Source organism: Canis lupus, chromosome 24 (assembly GCF_011100685.1).
Source record: "Canis lupus familiaris isolate Mischka breed German Shepherd chromosome 24, alternate assembly UU_Cfam_GSD_1.0, whole genome shotgun sequence".
In the NCBI taxonomy this organism is placed as follows: Eukaryota; Metazoa; Chordata; class Mammalia; order Carnivora; family Canidae; genus Canis; species Canis lupus.
Genome location: NC_049245.1, coordinates 33,230,734 through 33,254,095, shown reverse-complemented (window position 1 = coordinate 33,254,095; position 23,362 = coordinate 33,230,734). Strand labels below are relative to the sequence as shown.

General features: G+C 53.6%; 2 protein-coding genes across 8 annotated transcripts; one reads left to right on the top strand and one right to left on the bottom strand.

Moving 5' to 3' along the window:
• Positions 1–956: 956 nt before the first annotated feature.
• On the bottom strand, positions 957–10,943 carry RBPJL (recombination signal binding protein for immunoglobulin kappa J region like). Of its 2 annotated transcripts, none has more exons than XM_038572442.1 (12): positions 10,652–10,915; positions 9,308–9,416; positions 7,916–8,041; positions 6,459–6,529; positions 6,172–6,287; positions 5,696–5,870; positions 3,685–3,822; positions 3,189–3,298; positions 2,740–2,892; positions 1,883–2,038; positions 1,660–1,763; positions 957–1,563 (listed from the first exon to the last, which is right to left on the bottom strand). In XM_038572442.1, the coding sequence occupies exons 1-12, from the start codon at positions 10,671–10,673 to the stop codon at positions 1,290–1,292; spliced, it is 1,554 nt and encodes a 517-aa protein (XP_038428370.1). In that variant the 5' UTR covers positions 10,674–10,915; the 3' UTR covers positions 957–1,289. The 2 variants fall into 2 exon arrangements, 1 of the variants encoding a protein (XP_038428370.1); XR_005377914.1 differs by having other exon boundaries at positions 1,423–1,563; positions 1,883–2,075; positions 10,652–10,943.
• Positions 9,096–21,933, top strand: MATN4 (matrilin 4). Of its 6 annotated transcripts, none has more exons than XM_038572438.1 (12): positions 9,096–9,384; positions 11,591–11,673; positions 12,398–12,967; positions 13,728–13,850; positions 15,874–15,996; positions 16,096–16,218; positions 16,312–16,434; positions 16,710–16,712; positions 17,810–18,223; positions 18,327–18,479; positions 20,875–20,982; positions 21,066–21,933. In XM_038572438.1, the coding sequence occupies exons 2-12, from the start codon at positions 11,595–11,597 to the stop codon at positions 21,122–21,124; spliced, it is 1,878 nt and encodes a 625-aa protein (XP_038428366.1). In that variant the 5' UTR covers positions 9,096–9,384; positions 11,591–11,594; the 3' UTR covers positions 21,125–21,933. The 6 variants fall into 6 exon arrangements, with proteins under 6 accessions (XP_038428366.1, XP_038428369.1, XP_038428368.1 ...); XM_038572436.1 differs by having other exon boundaries at positions 9,097–9,384; positions 11,560–11,673; XM_038572439.1 differs by lacking the exon at positions 9,096–9,384 and adding an exon at positions 10,955–11,101.
• The last annotated feature ends 1,429 nt before the right edge of the window (positions 21,934–23,362 follow it).

Genomic DNA, 23,362 nt, shown 5'->3' with positions numbered 1-23,362 from the left:
CAGGAGTTCCACCCAGAATTGTACTGTTTTGTATCCTGTGTTTGCCCCTGGGCCTGGGGTGTATCTTTGTTTGGATTGGGGGCATAGCTAGTAGGGTAACATCCCCAGAGCCAACAGGTGGGCCCCAGGGCAGGGACAGGCGCTCAGAGATGCTGAACCCCATTCCTTCTCCAGAAAGGGTAAAAAAGGCAGGCTCTCTGTTCCATCAGACTTGAAGTCCCTTCTTCTGTATGTGTGAGCGTAGGGGGAAGTATACTGAGCACCCCACTCCTTGGGGAGGTGGGTCATTCAGATCAGACTTTGCCTTGGCATGACAGAGGAATCCCTGATCTTCAGGTCCACATCCTGGTGGGCCTGCAAGAGAAGTGCCTGGGTAGACAGTTAAGATGGCAAGACCTGACTAGTGTTTTAGGCACCAAAGCTGTAGGCCAGAGAGTAAACACAGGCTTATGTACTATGTACATTGTACTATGCCTGGCCCCAGCCACTGGGAGTACAAGGAGGGGCAGGTTCCAGGGTGGAACCCCACCCCAGGAGGGACTCAGTGCTTCCAGTGGGATCCAGTGGACCCCCTGCGCCAGGCGGGATTTGGTGTTCTAGGGGAGCCCAGGACTCCGGGTGAGACCTGGTGCCCTAAGAGGGACCTATTGCTTCAAGTGGAACCCAAGGCTCCAAGCAGTAGCTAGTGTTCCAGATGGCACCTGATGCTCCAGGTGACAGTCCTTTAAGCAGGACCTGGTGCTCTATGTAGAAGTTGGCATTCCAGGTCAGATCTAGTACTCCATGTAGGACAGGATGCTCCAGAGCACGTCTCAAGAGCCCATGCTACATGCCTGGGTGGAGCAGTCGGTGGAGCACTATGTGTCTTTTCTTCAAGAGGAGACATAACTGCACAGGGGGTAAATACCCCAGACTTGACTCCTTCTTAGGAGTGTGAAATCTTAGTGAGACACAGGGAGAAGCAGAGAGAGACACAGTTGGAGGGATAAGCACACACATGTAGGGCGACATGCAAAGTTACTGGGGGAGAGAGACTGGTACAGGTTGACTGGTACCGATTGCTTGATTTGAAGAGTGAGTTGGACAAACACAGGGAGAGTCACACTCGTGTCTGGACACAGGCATCATAGCATCACTCAGGTCGTGTCCTCTTGGGTGTATAAAAATGAGTCGGTGACAGTTTCTATGGCGACAGCCTTCCCCCACCCAAGCTTTGGTCTTCACAGCAAAGGGGCAGGGGGCAGGGCCTGGGACCCCAAAAACCGGCTCCGGGCCAGGCGCGGGCGGAGCTAAGTTTGGATGAAGAGGTGGAAGTTGGTGCGCGTGAACTCGTGGTGGATGCTCTCGAGGAGCGCGTCGGCGTCCGTGGCGGGCTCGAGGGCGCCCGGGGGGCCCGGCCGCGCGCTGTACTCCGGGGTGTAGGTGAAGGAGAAGGCGCTGGGGTAGAAGAGGCCGTCGGCGCGCACCAGGCTCACGGGCACCGTGATGGGGGTGCGCAGCCAGCGCCAGTCGCTGCCGAAGGCAGCTATGTCGGGTACCACGCACACCAGGGACCGCGGGCTCCTGGGGTGGCGTCGAGGTTAGGGCTGCAGTGACACCGATGACAGGTACCTGCCCCGTCCCCACGCCCCCGCGGCCCAAGAGAGGCGCCCCCTATACCTGTACATGGTTTCGGCCTCCACGTCCCCAAACCACACCTTGAGCCCCGCGTGGAAGTTCTCACCGTGAAGCTCCAGCGTGGCCACGTCGCCCCCACCGCTCAGCTAGGGGAGGAGGGAGCAGGTGCCGTGGCGGAGAGCCTAGGTTTTCCTAGCACCTGTTCTGAGCACCCCTCCCCCAGTCAGATCCCCACCGGCCTGCGTCCACCAGTGCCCAGATTCACCTCCAGGGTGCTGATGAGGGGTACTGGAGTGACTGGTTCCCGGGTCCACGCCAGGCTGGTGCTGAAGGAGAACTCCACTGACTCTGTGCCAATGATGGTCCAGCAAGAGCTGTCGTTGAGCAGAGCCCTGTTCGACTCCTTGGGGCAGGGAGAGGCCTGGGAGGAGACCCGAGGGGATGGTGGCCCCCCAGCACTGGGGAGCCAGCACAGAGCCTGAGCTTCTGCATTCTGGGGTTCCCTCCTAGGCTCCAAGCTTTACCTGTCCTGTGAGCTTGGACAAGACCCTTAAGTTCCCAGAGGTAAGTACATTCACTGAACCAGCTGGTTTCTAAAGGCCTATTAGGATTCTAGACTTCTATTTTTTAGCAGTGTGCAATTCTCTTCTACTATTTTAAAATTCTTTGGGAGGGAATATTGCTCAATAATAATGTTATTTTCTACATATTGTGATTTTATCTCAACATTCTATGACAATATTCTTTTTGGAGTTATATAATAATAATAACAATTTTCCACATTCTACAATTCTATTGCTTACCATTTTATGGTTCTAATGCTCTTTACACAATAATACTCAATACTTCTACTTATTACTATTTTTACTTTCATTTTATAGTCTTATCTCACAACATTCTAGGACTCTAATACCCTTTGGGAAGAAGCATGGCTCAATAATATTACTATTTTTTCTTCATCCTTGGGTCCTGATAGTCTACAATTCGAATACTGCATGGAAAGCAGTATTGCTCAGTAAGCAGCAGCCATGATGATGATGATGATAATAGGGATCTTATGATCTATGTTCTCTGTGTTCTGACTTTCTAGGATGCTTGATGCCAACACTCTCTACCCCTCACCTGGAACTGCACCACCTTGTCTGTAGCGAGACATAAGTAAGTGCCAACCCCTCCAGGAGAATCACCAGGAAACTGGAATGCACACTTGTGCAATTGGGAGATGGGCTCATCCACGTCGAGGAGTGCGCACTGTTTGGCTACTTTGCGGATGATCTACAACAGAAAAGGTGGTAGGAAGCATGGCAGCCAGGTGCCTGGGTGGCCAGAAGCTGTCTTCCCAGCCAACTTTCAGCTATATAATAGCCATGTGGGCACTGGCAGGTTCCTTCCACGCCCCCCACCCCTCACCAACCCTTTACCTCCATTCAGAATCCTAAGTATCCAGAATGAGAACAGGTATCTTCATGACTTGGGCCCTCACCCTCCAGTCCTGCTCTTGTGGATCATACCTTCTGCATGGGTCTGTAGGGATCCCCCTCCCCCCCCAGGTATGCCCTCCCTTCTCATACCATTGGAGGTAATGTGATGCCTGTGACAGTGCAGACAAGTTGCACCAGGGAGCCATAGCGGACATAGCCCTCTCGAGGCGGGAAGTCCCCCTGGGAACAGTGTTCATCAGCTGGAGTAAAAAGAGGGAAGAGAAGGAAGGAAAGTTTCAGGGGTTCCAAGCTTCTGCCCCAAACCCTGCCCTCCTTGCCTCTGGCCCCACCCTGCATCACATATGGGTCTTGTGGGTAGGGTCAGCATGCAGGGAGACAGCTGAAGGCTGAAAGTTCTCATCCTCGAGGGGTCCTTGAAAAATGTTTGCTCCTGGGGTGGGTCTGTGATGAGGGGAAAGGGTTGGACATTGGCGCCAGAATGGCTTAGACTAGTTGCAGGTTCACTAGGACTTTTGGCAAGCCTCAATTCCGTGAGCAAAGTTTACTCTTCTTGAGAGGTTATAGTGAAGATGAAATGAATTAATGCATATGAAGCGCCCAGCCCCAGGCCTGCTGCTCTGGTTACCCAGGTGGAGTGTGAAGGCAGCCCACTGGCGCGCGCTGGCCACGAAGGCCCCGTCCTCCACAGACAGGTAACGCGTGGAGACAGTCTGGGAGCGCAGGCGGTTGAAGAGGGAGACCTTTGAGCCCGAGGATATACACACTGTGAGGGGAGAAGAAATCAGCACCCAGGCTGGCTCCTTGTACTTGCCAGACAATTTCTGGTCCTCTGTCCCCTGGGTCAGTCACCTTATATGCTCACTGGCCTAGACACACTGGGCCTATTTCACGGTCATTTACCTAGCACCTGCTGTAGTTCTGCTTTTGCACTTTTGCCTGTTCCTTTTTGCTGCCTGGGTACCCTTCGGATCGACAAATTATATTACCAACTATTCACTAAATGCCTCCCTTTAGGCAGGAACTGTGCTGGGTACTGGGGACCAAAGAGTGAATTAGACTCAGTTTTGCTCGGAAGGAGTTTGCAGTCTTGGAGAGGAGGGACATAAATATAAATTTTCAAAAAGATGTGGTAAGGGCTGGGTGAAGGAGGGCTTCCTGGAGGAGGTTATACTCTCAGCTGGGGAGCAGGAAGTAGGTAGGAGTTGCTTAGGGGGCTGCATAGACAAAGACCATGCGGTGTGAAATAGCAGTGTGAAATTTCTAGGGCTTGACACTGACCTCTTCCAGTTTATCATACATACTCAGAGCTGTGGTTTTGTTTTCTGACCGAGTTTTGACCACCCGGGGAGCAAGCACTGGGTCATCTCCCTCTGTCCCCTCCGGGTGCTAGGCATACTGTACGTGCTCAATTTATACTTAGTCCAAGTTCTCATCCACCGGATAATGATGATAGCTAATGTTTGTTGTGTGTTAGGTATGGTTTTAAATGCTTTATATGTCTTAATTAGCCCATTTGATTCTCTCAGCAGTGCTCTGGGGTAGATATTATCTCTACTTAAGAGAGCAACTTGTTCCACATTGCATGGCTAGCAAGTGGCAGAGCCAGGATTCAAACTCAGGCCACCTGGCTCCAGAATCTGTGCTCCTAACCATCACACGATACCACTTACCTGATATCAAGGGCCAGACAGAGCACTGCCTGGGTCTGAGACGTTCTATGGGGCTTTTAACATACAGAAAGTAAATATGATATAGGGGTAGGAGCTGGGCTCTGGAGTCACACTGACTCAAGTTCAAATTCTGACTGGGTCTCTTCCTAGCTGAGCAATCTGAGCCAAGTTACCTGGATGGTGATAGGCCCAAATATCTCATTAAATGAATGGATGAATGTTCTAGACCACGTTTTCCTCATTCCTGACATAGGAACAGTGACAGTACCTACTTCAGAGGGACATGAATATCAAATAGGATGATTCGTGCTAATGTCTGCCGGGAAAGCTCCACCTTCCTCTGTGTCTTCCCCCACCTCCCTGTGAGGGTAGTGGTGGTATCATTGTTATTCAGGCCCTGTCCCCCATCCTCAAAACCCCTAGTCCTGAGATTTGTCCCTTGGCACCCAGGGCAGTACTTATTTCAGAATGTCTCTTGGATAAGCGATGTGTGTCTCTCTCCCCTGCTAGGCTGTGGGTTCCTCCAAAACAGACATTCTTCCTTATTTTACAGGGATCCGGCATCTCGCATAGAGCCAGGCCTACATCAGGTACTGAATAGGTATTTTTTTGACTAAATGTCCTCTGCCCTTTTATTGTCACTTTTTTTTTTTAAATTGTCACTTTGAATCTGTCTTTAGCACAGCACCTGCCAGTCATTTTTGTCTGCTCTGGACGCCCCCTTCCAGGGTCTAGTGTCGGGGGTGGGGGGAGTGGGGGGGTGGGGGCCCTTTCCTTTCTGCGGGGTCTGGGACCTCGGACCCCGCCCCGGACTCCGCCCCAACTCCCGCTCCCCCAGACCCCGCCCCTCTCCCGGCTCAGACTCCACCTCTCCCACCCCGGCCCCACCCGTCCCGTCGAAGCCTCCGCCCTCCCCAGCTCGGCCTGGTGGCCCCGCCCCGCCCCGCCCCGCCCCGCCCGGCTCACGGTCCGTGTTTTTCAGGGACTGCTTCTTCTGCGAGGGCTTCGAGATGACCTTGATGAGGCGGCTGTGGAAGGTGCCCAGCTCCCGGCCCCCTCGATGCACCAGCCGTAGCACCAGACGGAAGTGCTTCCTCTTGTCTGCGTCCGAGATGTACAGGGTCTTGGCGCACCCGAATTCCTGCGGGGTGAACAGGCCCGGGGGTCGTCTCGCTCCCACCCTCCGCCACCAGTTCTCTGACGTCTGCCCCATCAGACGTGACCTGAAGCAGCGCGATCCCAGCTCCCGGGCTTACCCTCGAGGCAGAAGCCGGCCCTCCCGCCTTTCTATCTCTTGGCTTCTGCGGGGATGGTGTGTGCGCGCGCGTGCGTGCGTGTGTGTGTGTGTGTGTGTGTGTGTGTGTGTGTGTAAATGAGCCCTCCTCACCCGGGGAGGGGCAAGGATGGGAGCAGGAGTCGGACCCTGTCCCGTGCGCTCTCACCCTGGAATCCGGCTGCTCTTCAAAATTCAACTTCTGCGTCTCGGCGGCGCTGCCGGACGCACCGTCCAGTCCCATGTAACCGCAGACCGTGGGCCCGGTTTCCCCTGCCTGGTGGCCTGGAAAGGGACGCGAGCGCGCTCTTGGGAGTCAGGTGCCAGGCAAACCGAGTTGTCGCCGCCAGGGGGCGCGGCTACACCGCGCCTGCGACCCGCCCGGCTCCCGGGCCCCAGTGCGCTGTGGGTCCCCCGGCAACAGGAGGCGCCCGGCAGCCCAGCAGTCCACCTCACCTTGGCCCTGCACTGGCTTCACCCTCCATCCGGGACCTGCGAGGTAGACACAGGGCGGGGGACAGAAGAATCTGCGGAGACATGCAAGCAAGCGCTGGACTCACACGTCCATCTCCACTTGACCGGCTGTGGATATCTCAAAGGCAGCATAAATTGGGCAGGATCTTTGATTGCTCCTCCACCTTTCCCACCGCCCTGCCCAGGCTTCTCCATGACTGTGGACCCCATTAACCTCTAAACGTTCTATCATTCGCTTCACTCAACCCCTGTAGTCAGTCCTTCTTCTCCACATTCAAAACACATCCAAAACCCACCAGTCTCTTACCACCTCCACGTTAGTCCCAACTGCCATCATTTTTGCCTGGACCACAGCATCAGCCTTCCCAGGCTCCAGATGCTTCCACTCCCTACCCTCTTCCACCTACTTTGCACAAAGCAGTCACACTGTCTTTTCTTTTAAAGCACGCATCAATCACGTTACCTGTTTTCCTAAAATCCTCCAGTGGTTTAAACTGAAAGTCCTCACATGATGGGCCTCTGCTTACCTCTTCAACTTTATTTCCTGCAACATCTCTCTCCTTTCCTAATTCCAGCCCCACTGACTTCTTTGGTACCAGAACAGGCCAAGCCGGTACAGCCTCAAGGTGTGTGCATTTTCTTTTCTTTTCTTTCTTTTTTCTTTCTTTCTTTCTTTCTTTCTTTCTTTCTTTCTTTCTTTCTTTCTTTCTTTCTTTCTTTCTTTCTTTCTTTCCTTTTTTTTTTAAGATTTTATTTATTCATGAGAGACACACAGAGAGGCAGAGACACAGGCAGAGGGAGAAGCAGGCTCCATGCAGGGAGCCTGATGTGGGACTTGATCCCGGGACTCCAGGATCATGCCCTGAGCCAAAGGCAGATGCTCAACTGCTGAGCCACCCAGGTGTCCCTTTTCTTTTCTTTCTAATTGGAACACATGTCTCCTGGATTTTCTCTTGTCTGGCTTCTCTTTCACATTCAAGTCTCAGATCAAATGTCACCTACTTAAAAGGCCTGTCCATCGTGTTGACCTTTCTAGCTAGAGTGCCTCTAACTCAGTTTTTGCTCCATGACGCTGTTCTATGACTCTACTAGCTCTTCAAGCTGGAAGGCTCCTGCATACTGATTTGTGGGGAGTTTGTTGCCTGTCTCTTCCACACTACAGTGAAGATGCCTTGAGAACATGTGTCTTCTGGCACTGTATGTCCAGGGCTCAGCACAACCCAGACAAGCCTGGCACCTGATAAACACCCAGTAAGTAGTTGTTGAATGAAAGAAGGAATGAATGCGTGAATAAGTGAGTGAATGGGGACTGTAGATTCACAGGGAGGTTCCATATAGACCAGAGTGGCGGCTCGGGGCAGGGTCCTAAAAGGCACTGAACCAGGAAGCAAGCAGAGAGCCGAAAGGTGCCCACTTGGAGGGGCCGCTGAGGCACCTACCGCTTCTCATTTCCATATGATTTCTGGGCCACTTTGGCATGCAGGATCCGCACCGTCTGCTCACACTGTTGCCTCAGGCACTGGCGCACGCCTTCCCTCAGGACAGGGACGAGCTCTGGGGAGGACCTGGGAATGGGGAGGCCGACGCTGGGCAGCAGTGATTGTTAAGGGGAGAGGTGGCATGGAGCCTAGCAAGCAGGTTGAATGAAAGGAATGGGGGGGGAGGGGCTAATTTAGTTCTGACCCCCCCCCTCCAGGTCAGGGAGCGGGAATGTTAGGCAAGAGAGAGGATTTGGGTGTAAGTCGTGGGTTAAATATTTAGGCTGCCTGGTACTTAATGAGGCCTGCACGGAGCCCACTGGGACCACCCAGGCACTACTCCGCAGGTCTGGCACCATGCCCACTGCAGCTTGAAGCACTGGGGAGAGGCCCCACAAAAGCCACACTTGTGCTGGCCTTGGGATGGAGATAGCATCCTGTGAGGGTGCTTGGTTTCCTTGCAATTTGAGGGGGCCCACCCCAGTGACATCTTGATGCTGGGGAGAGGAGTTTTGCTGCACCCCCTAAACCAGAGTCCTCTCTTGCCTGCCCTCAGAAGCCTGCAAACATGCAAGCGCCCCCAAACAGTGTCCCTAGGATCCTGGGGGAGAACATTTGAGCCCTTCTGGGGTCAATCAGCTCTCCTAACCCCTTTTCTCCCAAGAGAAGGGACCTGTTACTGTCGTAGCTTTTCTTCCGTTGATTACAGGGCCCCCATAATCAGGGGAGTGGACCAGAGTCTAGGGGCCTCGTAATTTTTGAGGAGCAAGGGTGGTAGGGGGGCCCAAGACTTGAGCAATCGCAGAGATCAGGTGGAGGCGTCCGGGAGGGCAGAGATTTGAGGGACCACCGGGTGGAGCCCGGGGAGCCGTGAGCCCTGCGGCGGCCCCTCTGAACCCTTCACCCTTTGCGCCGGACCAGAGCCCAGGCCCTCTCCTCACTCCTGCAGGGGGCGGCGGAGGGCAGGAGCCCGGCCGCGCCCTCGGAAGCGGGGCCAGGCAGCAGCCGTCGGAGCCAGGCCCCGCTCCGCCCCTTGGGGCTCTCTACTCAGGGAAGAGCCTCGGAGGCGTCGGGCGCATTCCGGCGGAGAGCGGAGCCGCCCAGCCTCCCGCCGGGAGCCGAATTCCGGCCCCGCCGCTCGCGCCGCCGGCTCCCGGGGTGGCAGGAGCAGGGGCGCCGCGCTGGCCCCGCCCCAGCCCTCGGAGGAAAGGGGATCGCTCCCTGCCCGGTGGGAGGGGTCGCAGCCCGCGCCCCCCCGCCCCACTGCGGGCCCCGGGTTAAATGCGGCCGCCGCCTCCGCTCGCTCCAGCCGCCTAGCAGTCCCCGGCTTGGGCACGGTGCCTGCGCCGTTACCTGGTCCAATTGCCGGGGAGGCTCCGCCCGTCGGCTCCGCTCTGCGGCCGCGCCTCCGAGCTGTCGGGCAGGCTCAGGTGAGTCAAAGGGCCTGGGGGCGCTGAGGGGTCTGCGGGGGGAGCAGGCGTCAGGGCGATCAGGCGACCGTCTGTAACCGCCACTGAACCACTAACGGTGCCCCCATCTGACCTGCAGTGCCCTTCTTCCCTGCTGTGGGGTCCTTTCCAAGTTGAGCCCCCACCAACGAGGCCACCACGGGGTGGGGGGGAGGGGTGGGAGGTGGACTTTCCCCTTAATCTCCTCCCTCGAGGGACCGCCAGGAACATCCCCACGGTGTTTAGTCTTTGGCCAACTCTTGAGGAGTTATTCACAGACCTCTCTTCCCTTTGGAGCCCAGCCTCTCCACCCTTTCCAAATCTTTGTAAATTTAGGATTAACCCCTCAGAGGAGCTCGGTGTTCTAGGGTCAGACCTGTCACCACGTTGCTGTGCTGTGTGACCCTGGGCAAGAGGCTACTCTCTGGACCTCGTCTGTACCTCCACAGAATGAGGGGGTTGGGAAGGTGATGGACTTTGAGGCAGTTGCTATTTTGACTTTCTAGGATTCCTGGGGTGGGGGGTGGGGTGCCAGGCCAGAGGTTGGCTCAGGCCAAGAGCAGGATCGGGGTAATTGTAATCAGGATTTGGGGGCCCAGAGGCTTGGGCAGGTGGGAAAGAATGGGAGGTGGCAAAGGCTCCTTGTGTCTTTACCCCCATGTCCCTCCAGAGGTGCTGGCCCTGCCTCTGGCCCACGCTAGGGAAGGCATTCTGCGCCCTCCCGTTTCCAGCAGCAGCTGGCACATCTGGCTTAGGAAACCTCCCTCCCACCACTGGCCCTGCCAGAGGGATTTTTGTCCTACCAGGCCTGAAAGGCTAAGGCGGAGAGGATGGAAAGGCCGCCTGGAGTGAGTGAGCTGCAGGCACCCGACCTTGCTCAGAATAGGCCCATTCACGGAACTGGGGGAGGGGGTAGAGGGGCTGCGGTTGGGTTTGGGCAGCTGGTCCCCTCTGCCAGGAAACAAGCAACAGAAAAATGGCTAACGCAGCTTGGGGGGGGGGGGCGGGGTACGGAGCAGTGGGAGTGAATGTAAGGAAAAGAGGCTTAGTGACTCCTAGGAGCCAGGTTGCTAGGCAGCCGGGCAGCCCAAAAGGAAGAAGCGGAGCCAGGAGTCCCGGGTTCTAGTCGCAAGTTCCTTCGCAGCTGGGCGGGCAACCTTCCTGGACCTCAATTTTCCCATCTGTACACGGGAAGCCTTCGGGATTATCAAGGGGCGTCGCCAAGGGCGGTGGAAGAGTGAGCGCTCACCTGTTGCGCGTACAGGGTCCATGGCCGCACTCCGGCCTCACTCGCCGCCTTCCGGGCGCATCCGATGCAGCCGTCCCCCGAACGCTGCGCGCCCCTGCTCCTAGGCCCTTGTGCGGGATATATCCTGCCCCGGGCTTATCTCCAAGGCCTCGGGGCTCCCGGCCACTGTTTGCTCTGGGCAGGGGCACCTGCTAGGCAGATGTGGGCTTCCCACGGCTACCTAACCAACGCAGCCAGACCCAGGAGGACGCCCTCTGGCGGCTTCTCCTGAGAGCAGGAGGGAAGTGGAGGCGCCAAACTTGGGCGGTGGGTTTTGGCCAACGTGCTGCGCGTCCTCTGCCCCCCAACCCCGCGAGAGGGCGCGGCTCTCCCCGGCGGCCGGCGGCTGGGCGGTGCATGTCTGAGTGTGTGCGTACGTGCTGGAAGGACAGCCACACGGAAGAGCCCCGGGTGAGGAGGGGAGGGTCGAGGTGGGGAATGACTGGCTTGCGTCTGCAGAGATTATCCCAGGCGGAGGGCGCGCGAAACGCGCCGCTGGTCTTTGGAACCTCTTAAGCATAGGATTGTATCTTGGCCAGCCACTTTCTTGCCAGGCGACTTTGGGTACCACGGCTTACCTTTTCTGAGCCTGTTTCCTCATCTCTACAATGGGAACAATGACAGTCTTAGTCTCATAGAATTGCAGAGGATTAAATATCCCAGTGCATGAAAAGCATTTAACACTGCGCTTGGTATTTATAAAGGCTTTTTTTTTTTTCCTTTTTCATTCATTTTGTTTTTTTCTTTCAGGGGAGCCTTTCTTTTCAAATGTCATATTTAAAAAAAAAAAAAAAGTAGAATTCCTTGTATTTCCCAGAATAAGAGTCCTGTAAATACTATTGCTTTGCTATTTTCCTTGCACTCTCCAGGCTCTGACACTTCTGTCCTCTGTCCCCCAAGCGCCATGAGGGGCCTTCTGTGCTGGCCACTGCCCGTGTTGCTGTTTCTCCTCCAGCCCTGGGAAACCCTGTCCCAGTTTGCAGGTGAGCGGGGCTCAGCCCTCACCAATAGGGGAAAGGGAGCAAAAGCTGATTGCCAGTTTGCATCCAGCTAGGTCTGCTGAAGAGAGAAAAAGCAAAGGCTCTGAAATCATGAAGGGGCTGGGTTCCAGTTCACAGTTTCACCTCTCTGTTACTCAATTTCCTTTCCTGTGGGATGTGGCTTAGAGGTAACAACGTTGGGCTCATGCAAAATTGTCTGCTTGGTGTTTAATTTTTAACAGTTAATTGAAAAATCAGGAGACTTCACATACAAATCCCGACTTGGAACTTCTCTTGAAAAAAAATCCAAGGATCTGTTAACTTGGGGTCCACATGGCTGCATGGCAACGTTTGGCTGGAGGAGGGATACGCGAGTCCGCCAGCCTAGCCCAAACAGCTCATTCATTTATGTTGCCGGCCTGGTCGCTATAGGCAGTCGAGTTTACCATACCCCTTCGCCCACCCCCCACCCCCTCCGGATGGAGAATGCCTCTTCGGGATAGCCCTAAGAGCTGTAGGGTAGAGAATTAGGGAAATCTGGCTCAGGCCCTTAGCGAATGCTGGGTGGGCGAATGTATCTACTAATTCTCATTTGCTAGGTTAATTCTGCGCTAGCCGCTGTTAACGCCAGGATAGCATCATTTCGCCCTGGGTCTCCCTGGGGGTCTCCTCCAAGATGAGGTTTTGCGGACCTCGGAAAGTCCTTCCTTGATCTATCTCCTCGTAGGTCCCAGGTGTCGGACGGGGCCCCTGGATTTGGTGTTCGTGATTGACAGCTCGCGCAGCGTGCGCCCCTTTGAGTTCGAGACCATGCGGCAGTTCCTGGTGGGCCTCCTCCGCGGCCTGGACGTGGGGCCCAATGCCACGCGCGTCGGCGTGATCCAGTACTCGAGTCAAGTGCAGAGCGTCTTCCCGCTCGGCGCCTTCTCCCGCCGAGAGGATATGGAGCGCGCCATCCGCGCGCTGGTGCCGCTAGCCCAGGGCACCATGACCGGGCTGGCGATCCAGTACGCCATGAACGTGGCCTTCAGCGTGGCCGAGGGCGCGCGCCCTCCGGAGGCCCGCGTGCCGCGCATCGCTGTCATCGTGACGGATGGGCGGCCCCAGGACCGCGTGGCTGAGGTGGCGGCGCAGGCGCGCGCCCGCGGCATCGAGATCTACGCCGTGGGGGTGCAGCGCGCCGACGTGGGCTCCCTGCGCGCCATGGCGTCTCCCCCGCTGGACGAGCACGTCTTCCTCGTTGAGTCCTTCAATCTCATCCAGGAGTTTGGCCAGCAGTTCCGGGGGCGGCTGTGTGGTGAGTTAGGGGAGCGCCGGAGCGAGGCGCGCACTCCCCAGCCGCCTGCAGGCCCCTTCCCGCCGCGTAAATGTCGACCCTCCTCCCCCGAGGCTCCGCCCACTCTAGCGCTAGCCCCGCCCACCGGGTAGGTAGTGGAGCGGCGCTGGGCTGCTGGGTCAACTTCCAGCTCCGCCCACTTTTGCTAGGTTTCGCCCACGAGGAGCAACGTTTAGCGTGCCTGCTCACCCGGATGAGCTGCTGTGGCTTACCACAGGCCTAAGGCCAAACCTAAAAGTGCCCCTCAACACAGAAAGCACCTCCTTTCAAAGCTTCGAGCAATCGCACCCCTCCCTCCGCAGAGTCATGCCCCGCCCACCTGGGCATGGCTCCGCCCACCTGGGCATGGCTCCGCCCACTCTCATTTTAGTCCCTCCCACAATGCTGAAGGTCTGTGCTAGTCACACCTTGAATTATTTCACCCACCTTGATTTAGTACCTCTTCCCCCCCCCCGCCCCCACCTTACCCCTGTGCATTCCTGCCCTATCCCATTGACGCGTCTAGCCCGGTGACCCCTTCTGAGCCTATTCATAGGGGCTGCCCAGGCCCTGTTCTTTCCCTAAGCCCCCTTATCTGGATTGGCCCTCTCAAATGAATCTTGTCCCATCTAAAGCTGTACTTGAGCTTGGTTGGTGCCTGTCTCTGACCCCACCCAGCTTTTTCTTGTTGGAGGTTTCTGCCCATCTGTCCCTTGCTGATTCTACTGTTGTGTGTTCTCAGGAAAGGACTTGTGTGCTGAGGGACGACACGGCTGCCAGCACCAATGTGTCAGCACCCCAGGCACGTTCCGCTGTGCCTGCAATCCTGGCTACCAGCTAGCTGAAGATAACAAGAGCTGTTTGGGTGAGAGCTGCCCCTCCCCTACTGTCTCACTGCTCCTGAGCCTTCTGTGGCTCCCCATTGCCCCAGCATCAGACCAATGAGTCTGGAAGGGCCTTTGGAAGTAAAAGTTAAAAAAAAAAAAAAAAAGGAAGTAAAAGTTCAGTGCTCTTATTCTATGGGTCTGAGGGAGGGTATTGCCTGGGGTTACACAATTCCTTGGTGAAGTCTTGACCTCACAGTAAGTGTGCTATCTGCGATGTTCTCTCTTTTATTTCAGGCATGTCTCCTACATGGCCCCAATATGCCTCCTAAACTTGTTCGTGAATTCTCACATCCAGATCTTCCTACTGTTTCTGTTACTTAGGCACTCACTGTTGGGGTCTCCAGTTAGGGTCTCCATACCCCACCCCACCCTCCAAATACACTGCTCCTTTCTGCTTCTGCATCTCAGCTCTTTCTGGGCTGCCCTTGCTGGTTCTCTCTGCACCTGCAAATGCCTCAAGACCTGGTTCTTCATTTTTGTCTTCTGAAAGGGTATGGCACATTATATCTTCCTTATACAATTGGGATTTGCTTTGTTGTGTGTATGTGTGTCCACTCCTTTGACCATGACTGCAGCTACCATTCGCGGAGTGCCGATGTAGCATTAGACAATGCACTTGAAGCTTTACATACATCATCTCTCAATCTCACGACAACTGGGGAAATGAAGTCTTGTGTTCCCAGTAATGCACATGTTGGCTGGGGTCCTTTTGTTTCTGGAACTTAGAAAAGGCTGGCTTGAAGCCTCATGCAATGACCTGTGAACATTTGAATCTATCCGTAACATCTCTGGGAATTCCCTAAGTGCTTACATTCTATGGTCACCCCTCACTCTGAGCTTCTGCTGAATTCATTCAATTTATGGCTCCTCAATTAATTTCTCAGCCCGCACATGCTGTTCTTGTTCTATGCATGTAAATCAGCGTCTTCCTTGGTTTGCACACTTGTGCACACAAGGGCAGATGTGTGCATACGTAAGTCGTGCATATGTCTATTTTACTAAAGATGGGGGGTGGACAGAGGTGTGTGTTACATCTACTAAAGTCAAACAAACACACAAAAGAAACACCTAATATTAATAATTAAGTATTAGACACCCTTGATCCCTGAAGTCCTCTGTCACCACATTACAGGTGATTTTTCACTGGTAACCTCAGCCCACACAAGTACTCATGCTCACACTATCTCTCCTGTTCTTTCTCTCTCTATTTCCATATCTTTTCTAGGAACCCCAAATTCTCACTTTTTTGTGTGCAGGGCAATCTACATCTCTCCAGTCCCTATTTTCCAGCTCAGCTCTGGGGTCATCTTTGCACATCTAAACCATCAAGATACTCAGCTTGATACTCATTCCTTCTAGGGAGGCAATAGTTTGTCCTCCCTAGAAGGAAGTTGTAAATAGCGATTGCACTCCTCCATTATATTCCCATTTTGCAGATGAGGAAATGGAGGCTCAGTAAGTAGAGCGGCAGAGCCTGGCCCTCCTCTGAAGTCAGTGACCATCTTGAGGGCAGGGGCCCTGTCTTCTACAATTGTGGGTTCTTTTTTTTTTTAAAGGTTTTATTTATTTATTCATGAGAATACACAGAGAGGAGAGAGAGAGAGGCAGAGACACAGGCGGAGGGAGAAGCAGGCTCCATGCAGGGAGCCCAACGTGGGACTTGATCCCGTGTCTCCAGGATCATGCCCTGGGCTGAAGGCGGTGCTAAACTGCTGAGCCACCCGGGCTGCCCGGCTTCTTGTTCTTATGCGTGGCTTAGTAACAGGCATGTTGGGGTGCAGCTGGGCCTTGAATGGTAGCAGGGAGGAACAACTGGCCCACTAGGAAGGAGGCCTGTGCTTATAGAGATGCCTGTGTATGACCACAGACTAATTAAGTCAGGCTCTTGAGGGTTGGGGCCCAGCCAGGCATAGGTATTTGTAAAAAGCTCCTCAGAGGATTGTTCTGTCTGGGCTGAGGAGTGCAGCCCCAGAGCATATGCTGACCTCACCTCTTCCTCAGCCATTGACCTGTGCACTGGAGGGACCCATGGCTGTGAGCACCACTGCATCAGCTCCCCAGGCTCCTATTTCTGTCGCTGCCGAGCTGGCTTTGTACTCCAGCAGGACCAGAGAAGCTGCAGGGGTGAGCAGGCCCCACCACTAGCACCCTGGACGGTGCTCCAGCCATCCCCAATGGCTCCAATTGGAAGTGACACTTGCTCTCTCTCTTCCTTCCCACCAGCCATTGACCACTGCGGCTTTGGGAACCACAGCTGCCAGCATGAGTGTGTCAGCACCTTTGGTGGGCCACGGTGCCGCTGCAGAGAGGGCCACGACTTGCTGCCGGATGGGAGGAGCTGTCAGGGTGAGGAGGGGTCTCCTGTGTTTGTGCGGAGGGGCAAGGGATCTTGGCTGGCAGAGTCCACCTTGACTCATCCTGATTTATCTCTCCATTAAGCCCGGGACCTTTGCAATGGTGTAGACCATGGTTGTGAGTTCCAGTGTGTGAGTGAGGGCCTCTCTTACCGCTGCCTGTGCCCTGAGGGCCAGCAACTCCAGGCAGATGGCAAAAGCTGCAACCGTGAGTGATGGGTGGGAGGGTTCTCCGCATCCTTGATTCTGCCCTTGCCATGGCCCAAGGCTGTGCTGTGAATGTGTGTGTGCTGGTGATGGGGGGGTGGGGGATGGAGGGCGTGCCAGGTCCTGCCTCCATCTTTTTCCCCTCGATCCTCTACCCTGCTGCCACGGTTAATATCAAAAGTACACATTTGATCTTATTTCTCCCTTGCTCGAGAGTCTTCTGGGCTTGCCAGTGCCTACCCCTGAGTTCAGATGCGTTACCCCTGAGTTTTTTAGATGGTGAGTGCAGCCACATTAGTGGGTAATGAAATCAAATTAGTTTTTTTTTTTTAAAGGAGAAAATAGAGCTTACTGCATGTGGAAAGAGTATTATTTAATGAAACTTAATTATATGCGACCATACAAAGTGTGTCATATTGTATTATTGTTGTTATTGTTACTGTGGGATGTGGTCAAAATGTTGAAACCACCACCTCACCTCATCTCAGCCAACCCCGTCAGCAGGTTCCCTAGCACACTTGAACATTTTAGCCATACTGGTCGGCCCTTTCCAGAGCGTGCTGACAGCTCCCAGCTTTCGTGCCTCTCTGCATGTGCTCCTCCCACCATCCAGCATGTCCCTTCCCACCTTGGAGAACTCCTGCTCACTCTTGGAAGGACAAATCAAATGTTACCACCTCTTTGCAACCTTCCTCTTCAACTCCAGGACGAGTGACTTATTCTTACCTTGGGCTCCCTATATGCCCCTCTATTCTAGCACCTTCTTTGGCTGTGGCATATGGCATGTCTGACTGCTCTGTTCTGTCCTGATTTCCTTAGGATCAGAATTGTGTTCATTTATTGTTAAACCTCCTTCAGGGCCTAGCCAAATCCCTGATTCAGAACAGAGGAGGTAACATTGTAGAGTGATTTAGGAGCATGGATTCTGCGGTCAGACAGATCTGGCTTCAAATCCTGCTCAGCCACTACTGGCTATGGAGTCTGGAGCAAATTACTTTATCCTTCAGAACCTAAGGTTATATTAAGTGGGGATAATACCCACGATTATTGGGAGGATTGAGAGAAAATGTATAAAGCACCTAGCCCTAGCCCAGTATCTGGCACATGGTACGCTGTCAAGGAATTATGTTTTTGTTTATTATTGTGATTGTTTATATATTAACAGCATATATTTTCAATATATATTAGTGTTCATAAATTTATTATTGTTATAATGTTTTATTTATGTATCATGATTACCATAATTATTATTTAGTACAGTGCCTGGCACAGGAAGCACTCACATGTTATATGATAAGTGTTGGTGAATGAGCAGGCAGGTGGATGGCTGCTGCCAGGCCAGGATCTGGCCCCAGCCCAAGCTCTCCTCCCTGTAGGGTGCCGGGAAGGCCACGTGGACCTGGTTCTGCTCGTCGATGGCTCCAAGAGCGTGCGCCCGCAGAATTTCGAGCTGGTGAAACGCTTTGTGAACCAGATCGTGGACTTCCTGGACGTGTCCCCCGAGGGCACGCGCGTGGGACTGGTGCAGTTCTCGAGCCGCGTGCGCACCGAGTTCCCGCTGGGCCGCTACGGCACCGCGGCCGAGGTCAAGCAGGCGGTCCTGGCCGTGGAATACATGGAGCGTGGGACCATGACAGGGCTGGCGCTGCGCCACATGGTGGAGCATAGCTTCTCCGAGGCGCAGGGCGCACGGCCCCGCGCCCTCAATGTGCCTCGCGTGGGCCTGGTCTTCACAGACGGCCGCTCCCAGGATGACATCTCGGTGTGGGCAAGGCGCGCCAAGGAGGAAGGTGGGCTTGGTGCGGGATGCACCGGCCAGGGGTTGGGTTGGGCGTGGGGGGTGGGGGATCTTTCCTGAGGCCTGTGACGCCCCATGTCCTTCACCCCGGGTAGGCATCGTCATGTACGCCGTGGGCGTGGGCAAGGCGGTGGAGGAGGAGCTGCGCCAAATCGCCTCCGAGCCCGCGGAGCTGCACGTGTCCTACTCCCCCGACTTTGGCACCATGACGCACCTGCTGGAGAACCTCAGAGGCAGTATCTGCCCGGGTGAGCACGTCCAACTTCACTCAGTGCCCAGCCTCCGATCTTTCCCCCTCCTATTCAACCCTATCTGCTTGGAAGAGCTATAGCCTGGGGTTGGACTCCCTAGACAGAGCCTTGTTACCCCAAGTAACAAGTAGTAGTCCGTGGACCAGTGGCAGGGTTGTCATGTTAGAACTACAGCATTTCTAGAGCTTTCCAGACCTAATGAATCAGATTTCGTAATTGAACAGGACCCTGAGGTGGTTCCTGAGGATGTTCATGGAAGTTAAGCACTAGACCAGGCTGGCTACCTGCCCCTGAAATTAGTGGGTGTTCACAGTAATTTGAGGAAACTTTTTCAAGAGCATGTCAGATTCCTTGTTAGCAGAGTCACATCATATATTCCTTTAACTTGTTGGAATTCAACTATACAGACCTGGTAAGGGGCAAGTATGCAAAGACATGTATTTTTTTCGACAATATTGCCCATAAATTCAATCCATCTACTTCATCTGGTGCTCAGGTGAGGAAAAAGGAACAACTCTATCTGTGAAAGAGAAGCAGGCTTCAAACCTCATGTACTGTACTTTATAGGTCATATAGGGAACTTCTCGGGGGTAATTTTTACCACAGAGTCTTTAGACTCTAACCCAGGCCAGAGATGTGACTCACATTACCAGGCCCTGTCCAGAGCTAGGTTCAGGAGGGCTGGGCTGGCCTAGAGAATCTGGTTTAAAAAGTAGTTTTATTAACATACATATATATGTATAGACACATACATGTGTATACACGTGTATGTATGTGCTGCATATACACACATATACACCTACCTACTTCTCTCTCTCTCTCTCTCTCTCTCACTCACTCTCTCCAGGCTAATTCAGATAGGGTATTGTAGAGGCACTGGATTAGCTGCTCTTTCTGGGCCCTTCCTGTCCTCTTACATCCCCCACAGTGTGACTTTGGGCAAGTCACTTAACCTCCACCTCTACCATAACTTCCCTCTTCTGTAACAGGGGAGGGTGTTGGCTGCCCATGCTTGCACACTTGCAGATTTCTCTAAAATTCTAAGAGAAGACTGTGGTTGAGGCTCTTCACCAATTGGCCAAATGACCTTGGGCAGTTCTTTCCCCTTCTCTGCCCTTGGTCACCCCAGGTGTCAAGTTAGGACTGTTATTGATACCATTGATGACACATATCATACAACAATTTACTAAGGTCCAATTAGACTAAGAAATCACTCTTAAATCATAAGAGCAACTCTTTTGTGAAGGCCAAGCACCAGGCATTGAGCTGTCATATTAAAAAGGACAGATGTTTACAAAATTTGGTGAAATCTACAATACCATTTATTGTAAGATTCTCCATTATTTTATGTACTGCTAAGAGACTTACAAATTTAATTGTAAGGCACATATTTTGATTTCAGAAATGTTGAAATGTGTGTGGAGACAGACTTGGATCAGTGGTTTTTTTGTTTGTTTCTTTGGATTAGTGGTTTTTAAACATCCGTATGCATCAGATTCACCTGGATGGTTTGTTAAAACACCAATTGCTGGCCTCCATCCCCAGAGTTTCTGAGTCAGTAGGTCTGAGGTGGAGTCTGATAATCTGCATTTCTGATAACTTTCTAGGTGATCCTAACAGTGCTGGTCCAGGGACCACACTTTGAGAATTGCTGGTCTGATTGAAATATACAATAAAGTGTATAGCTGAGCTAGGCAGTACACTAGATATTCCCTATTTAATAAGGCAGTTACTAGTTACATGTGCCCACTTAATTTAAATTACTTTAAAAAGTTAAAAATTTTAGTTCCTTAATCACACTAGCCAGATTTCAAATGTCAAATAGCTGCATGTGGCTTGTGGCTATGCCACTGGACAGACCAGAAACAGAACGTTCCCATCACTGCACGAAGTTTCATTTGGAGAGTGCTGCTGTCATTTGGACTCTTGCTACAAAGTGTGGTCCACAGACGCAGCATCAGCATCACCCGGTAGCTTATTAGAAATGTGGGGCCTCAGCTCCTTCACCATTCAGAATCAGAATCTATATTTTAATAAGATCTGGTGATTTCAATGCGCATTAAGGTTTGGTAAATACTCCTCCAAGATGTACACACACACACACACACACACACACACACACACACACCCCTCATAGAATTCTCAGCACCATCCAGTGAATAGGTTTTCTCATTGTATCCATTTTTACGGACAAGGAAACTCGGAGTTAGAAAGGTCGAGGGGGCTTTGCCGGATCTCACAGCCGCCTAGCTGGTATTCATCCCAGGTCTGTTTGAATCCGAGGCCACATACTCAGCCACAGGCGGGTGGGGGTGTATGGGGGGCCCTTGCCAGGGCCGGCTCATCCCCCTGCAGATTCTCATTCCCCTGACTCTCTGTGCCTGCCTGGCAGAGGAGGGCATCGGCGCGGGTACAGAGCTTCGGAGCCTGTGCGAATGCGAAAGCCTCGTGGAGTTCCAGGGCCGCACGCTGGGGGCGCTCGAGAAGCTGACCCAGAACCATATCCTTTTGCGGGTCGGGGGCCCGGGCTGGAGGGGAGGTGTAGGACCCCCGAGACCTTCAGCGGCTTCCTTAACCGCTCACTGGCCCAGCTGACGGCGCGCCTGGAGGATCTGGAGAACCAGCTGGCCACCCAGAAGTGAGGGCCGCCGGTGGCCGGGAGCCGGGCAGGGGCGCGGCCCCGCGGACTGTGCCCTGCGTGCGCCGTCGGGGCGCCAGGGCTGCGCAGCCTCGGGGCCCCGGGGCCTTGGGCTGTCGAGGAGGGGGCGCTGGCGGGCTCCCAGCGCTGCGCTCGAGCTGGCCTCGCCTGGACGAGAAGCCGATTGCAGGAGACGGAGGGGCGCGCGAGGTCCGCACGCCCTCGCTGCGTGCTGCGCTCGGTTCTTTGTTGGATTTCCTTTTTGTTTTCTTTTTCTTAAAAAAAAAATTTTTTTTTGGTTTCCACCGGATCGGTTTGTGGGTCTTGCTGTGCCGCCAGGGGGAGGGGAGGCCAGACTCCGCGCGCTCCGACGGCGCCGGGCTGCGTCTCCTCGGAGAAAGGCGCATTGTGCGGGGGTCGGGCCGGGGGGCAGGGGGCCCGGTGCTGCTTCCCCCGCTTGTTTATTCAGCCGCGAACAGACGGCTCCTTATGCGGGCTGCGGGAAGGGAGGGGGCTCAGCGCGAACCCTCGGGGTCTGAGCAAGTCTGCGCCCCTCCATCCCCCAGCGGATAGATGTGTTTCGCTTGGGTTGTATCTCCCGCCTGTACTACGAAGGAAGAAGAGGAGGTGTGAGCCAGGACTTGTGGCCAGAGCTTCCACTCAGGCTGTGACCCACTCTCTGCACCCCCTCCCCCTAAAAAACAAAAAAATCCCAAAAAACCCAAACCAACCGTCTATCAGGCAGGAGCACAAAGCATGCTATTTCCCAAGTGCATGTAAGAAACTAAGATTAAAATAATCCAGCCCTCCAAACTGTGGCCAATTACTCTGGGTTTGTTTCCTTATCTGTAAAATGGGGATTAAAATTGTTACCCCCAGATGTGATGGTGAGAATGGAGGAAGTTATTCCAAGGCACCTGACGTTGTGCCTGGTACATATTAGGCCCTCAATGAATGGTAGCTATTAATCTATACTAATAGCTAGGATATTTAGTCTTGGGCATTATTCTAAGTGATTTGCAGGTGTTTTCATTTTATCCTCAGACAACTTTATGAGGTAGGAGTTATCGCCTTTATCATCCCCATTTTACAGGGAGGAAATTGAGGCATAGAGAGATTAAGTTTCCCAAAGTCACAGACCTGGTAAGAGGCAGAACCAGGGTATACTAGTTTCCTATGGCCACTGTGACAAATTACCACAAATTCAGTGGCTTTACACAACACAAATTTATTACCTTATAGTTCTGGAGATCAGAAGTCTGAAACGGGCTGGTAGGGTGGCATTTCTTCTGAAAGCTTCTGTTTTCTTACCTTTTCCAGCTTCTAGAAGCTACTTGATTTCCTTGGTTTGTGACCTCGTGTCACCTTCACCTCTGCTTCTGGTGTCACAGCTCCTTATCTGACTCTCCTGTCTCCATTTTACAAGGATCCTTGTGACTATATTGCTCTGACCCAGATAAACCACACTAATCTCCCCATCTCAAGCTTTAACTTCATCACAGCTGCAAAATCGCTTTGCCGTGTCAGGTGGCATATACACATGTTCCAGAGACTAGAATGTGGACATCTTTGGGGAGGCCATTATTCTGCCTACATGTACAGGCCTGAAACCCCACAGACTGACCTCAGAGCAGACCTGTACTACACCTGGCACCTTGTTAGGATAGAAGAGGGAGAAATATAATTGAGAAAAGCCCGTGGTGGGGGTGGGGGAAGGGTAGCTCAGGGCTGAGGGGGTGAGGTGCATCTGACTATAACTTGCAGCAGAAAGAGGGCCCTTCAGGTGAGAAGATGGAGTGATGGGTGAGGGCAGGTAAGCAGGGAGAAGTCCTGGAGGAGGAGCCCTGGAGCCTAGACCTAACCCATGGCTGGAGTTTCTGTATGGCATGAATGTGTGTGGTCAGGAACAACTGGAGTATGGGGGAGCAGGATACCTGAGATCTTACCCGTACATGAGTGTCAGGCGAGCTGAAGTGCTAAGCACAGTGCCTGGCGTATCAGCTCATCAACACACCTGGCTGAGAGGACAGATTTGCCTGCCCAAGATCACGCAGTGAGAGAACCCCAGCCAGATGAGGCAGTGGCCTGGGAGGCTAACTAGGAGCGGGTCCTCAGCTGATGAAGGGAGCACTGAGTGCAAAGGGTGACTCCCTCCTTCCTTCCTGTCCAGGACTGGTGGGGACTGTCCTCGGGCCTTTCTTTCCTGTCCAGCTCTTTCCTCCTGCAGTCTCCCTAGTGGCCA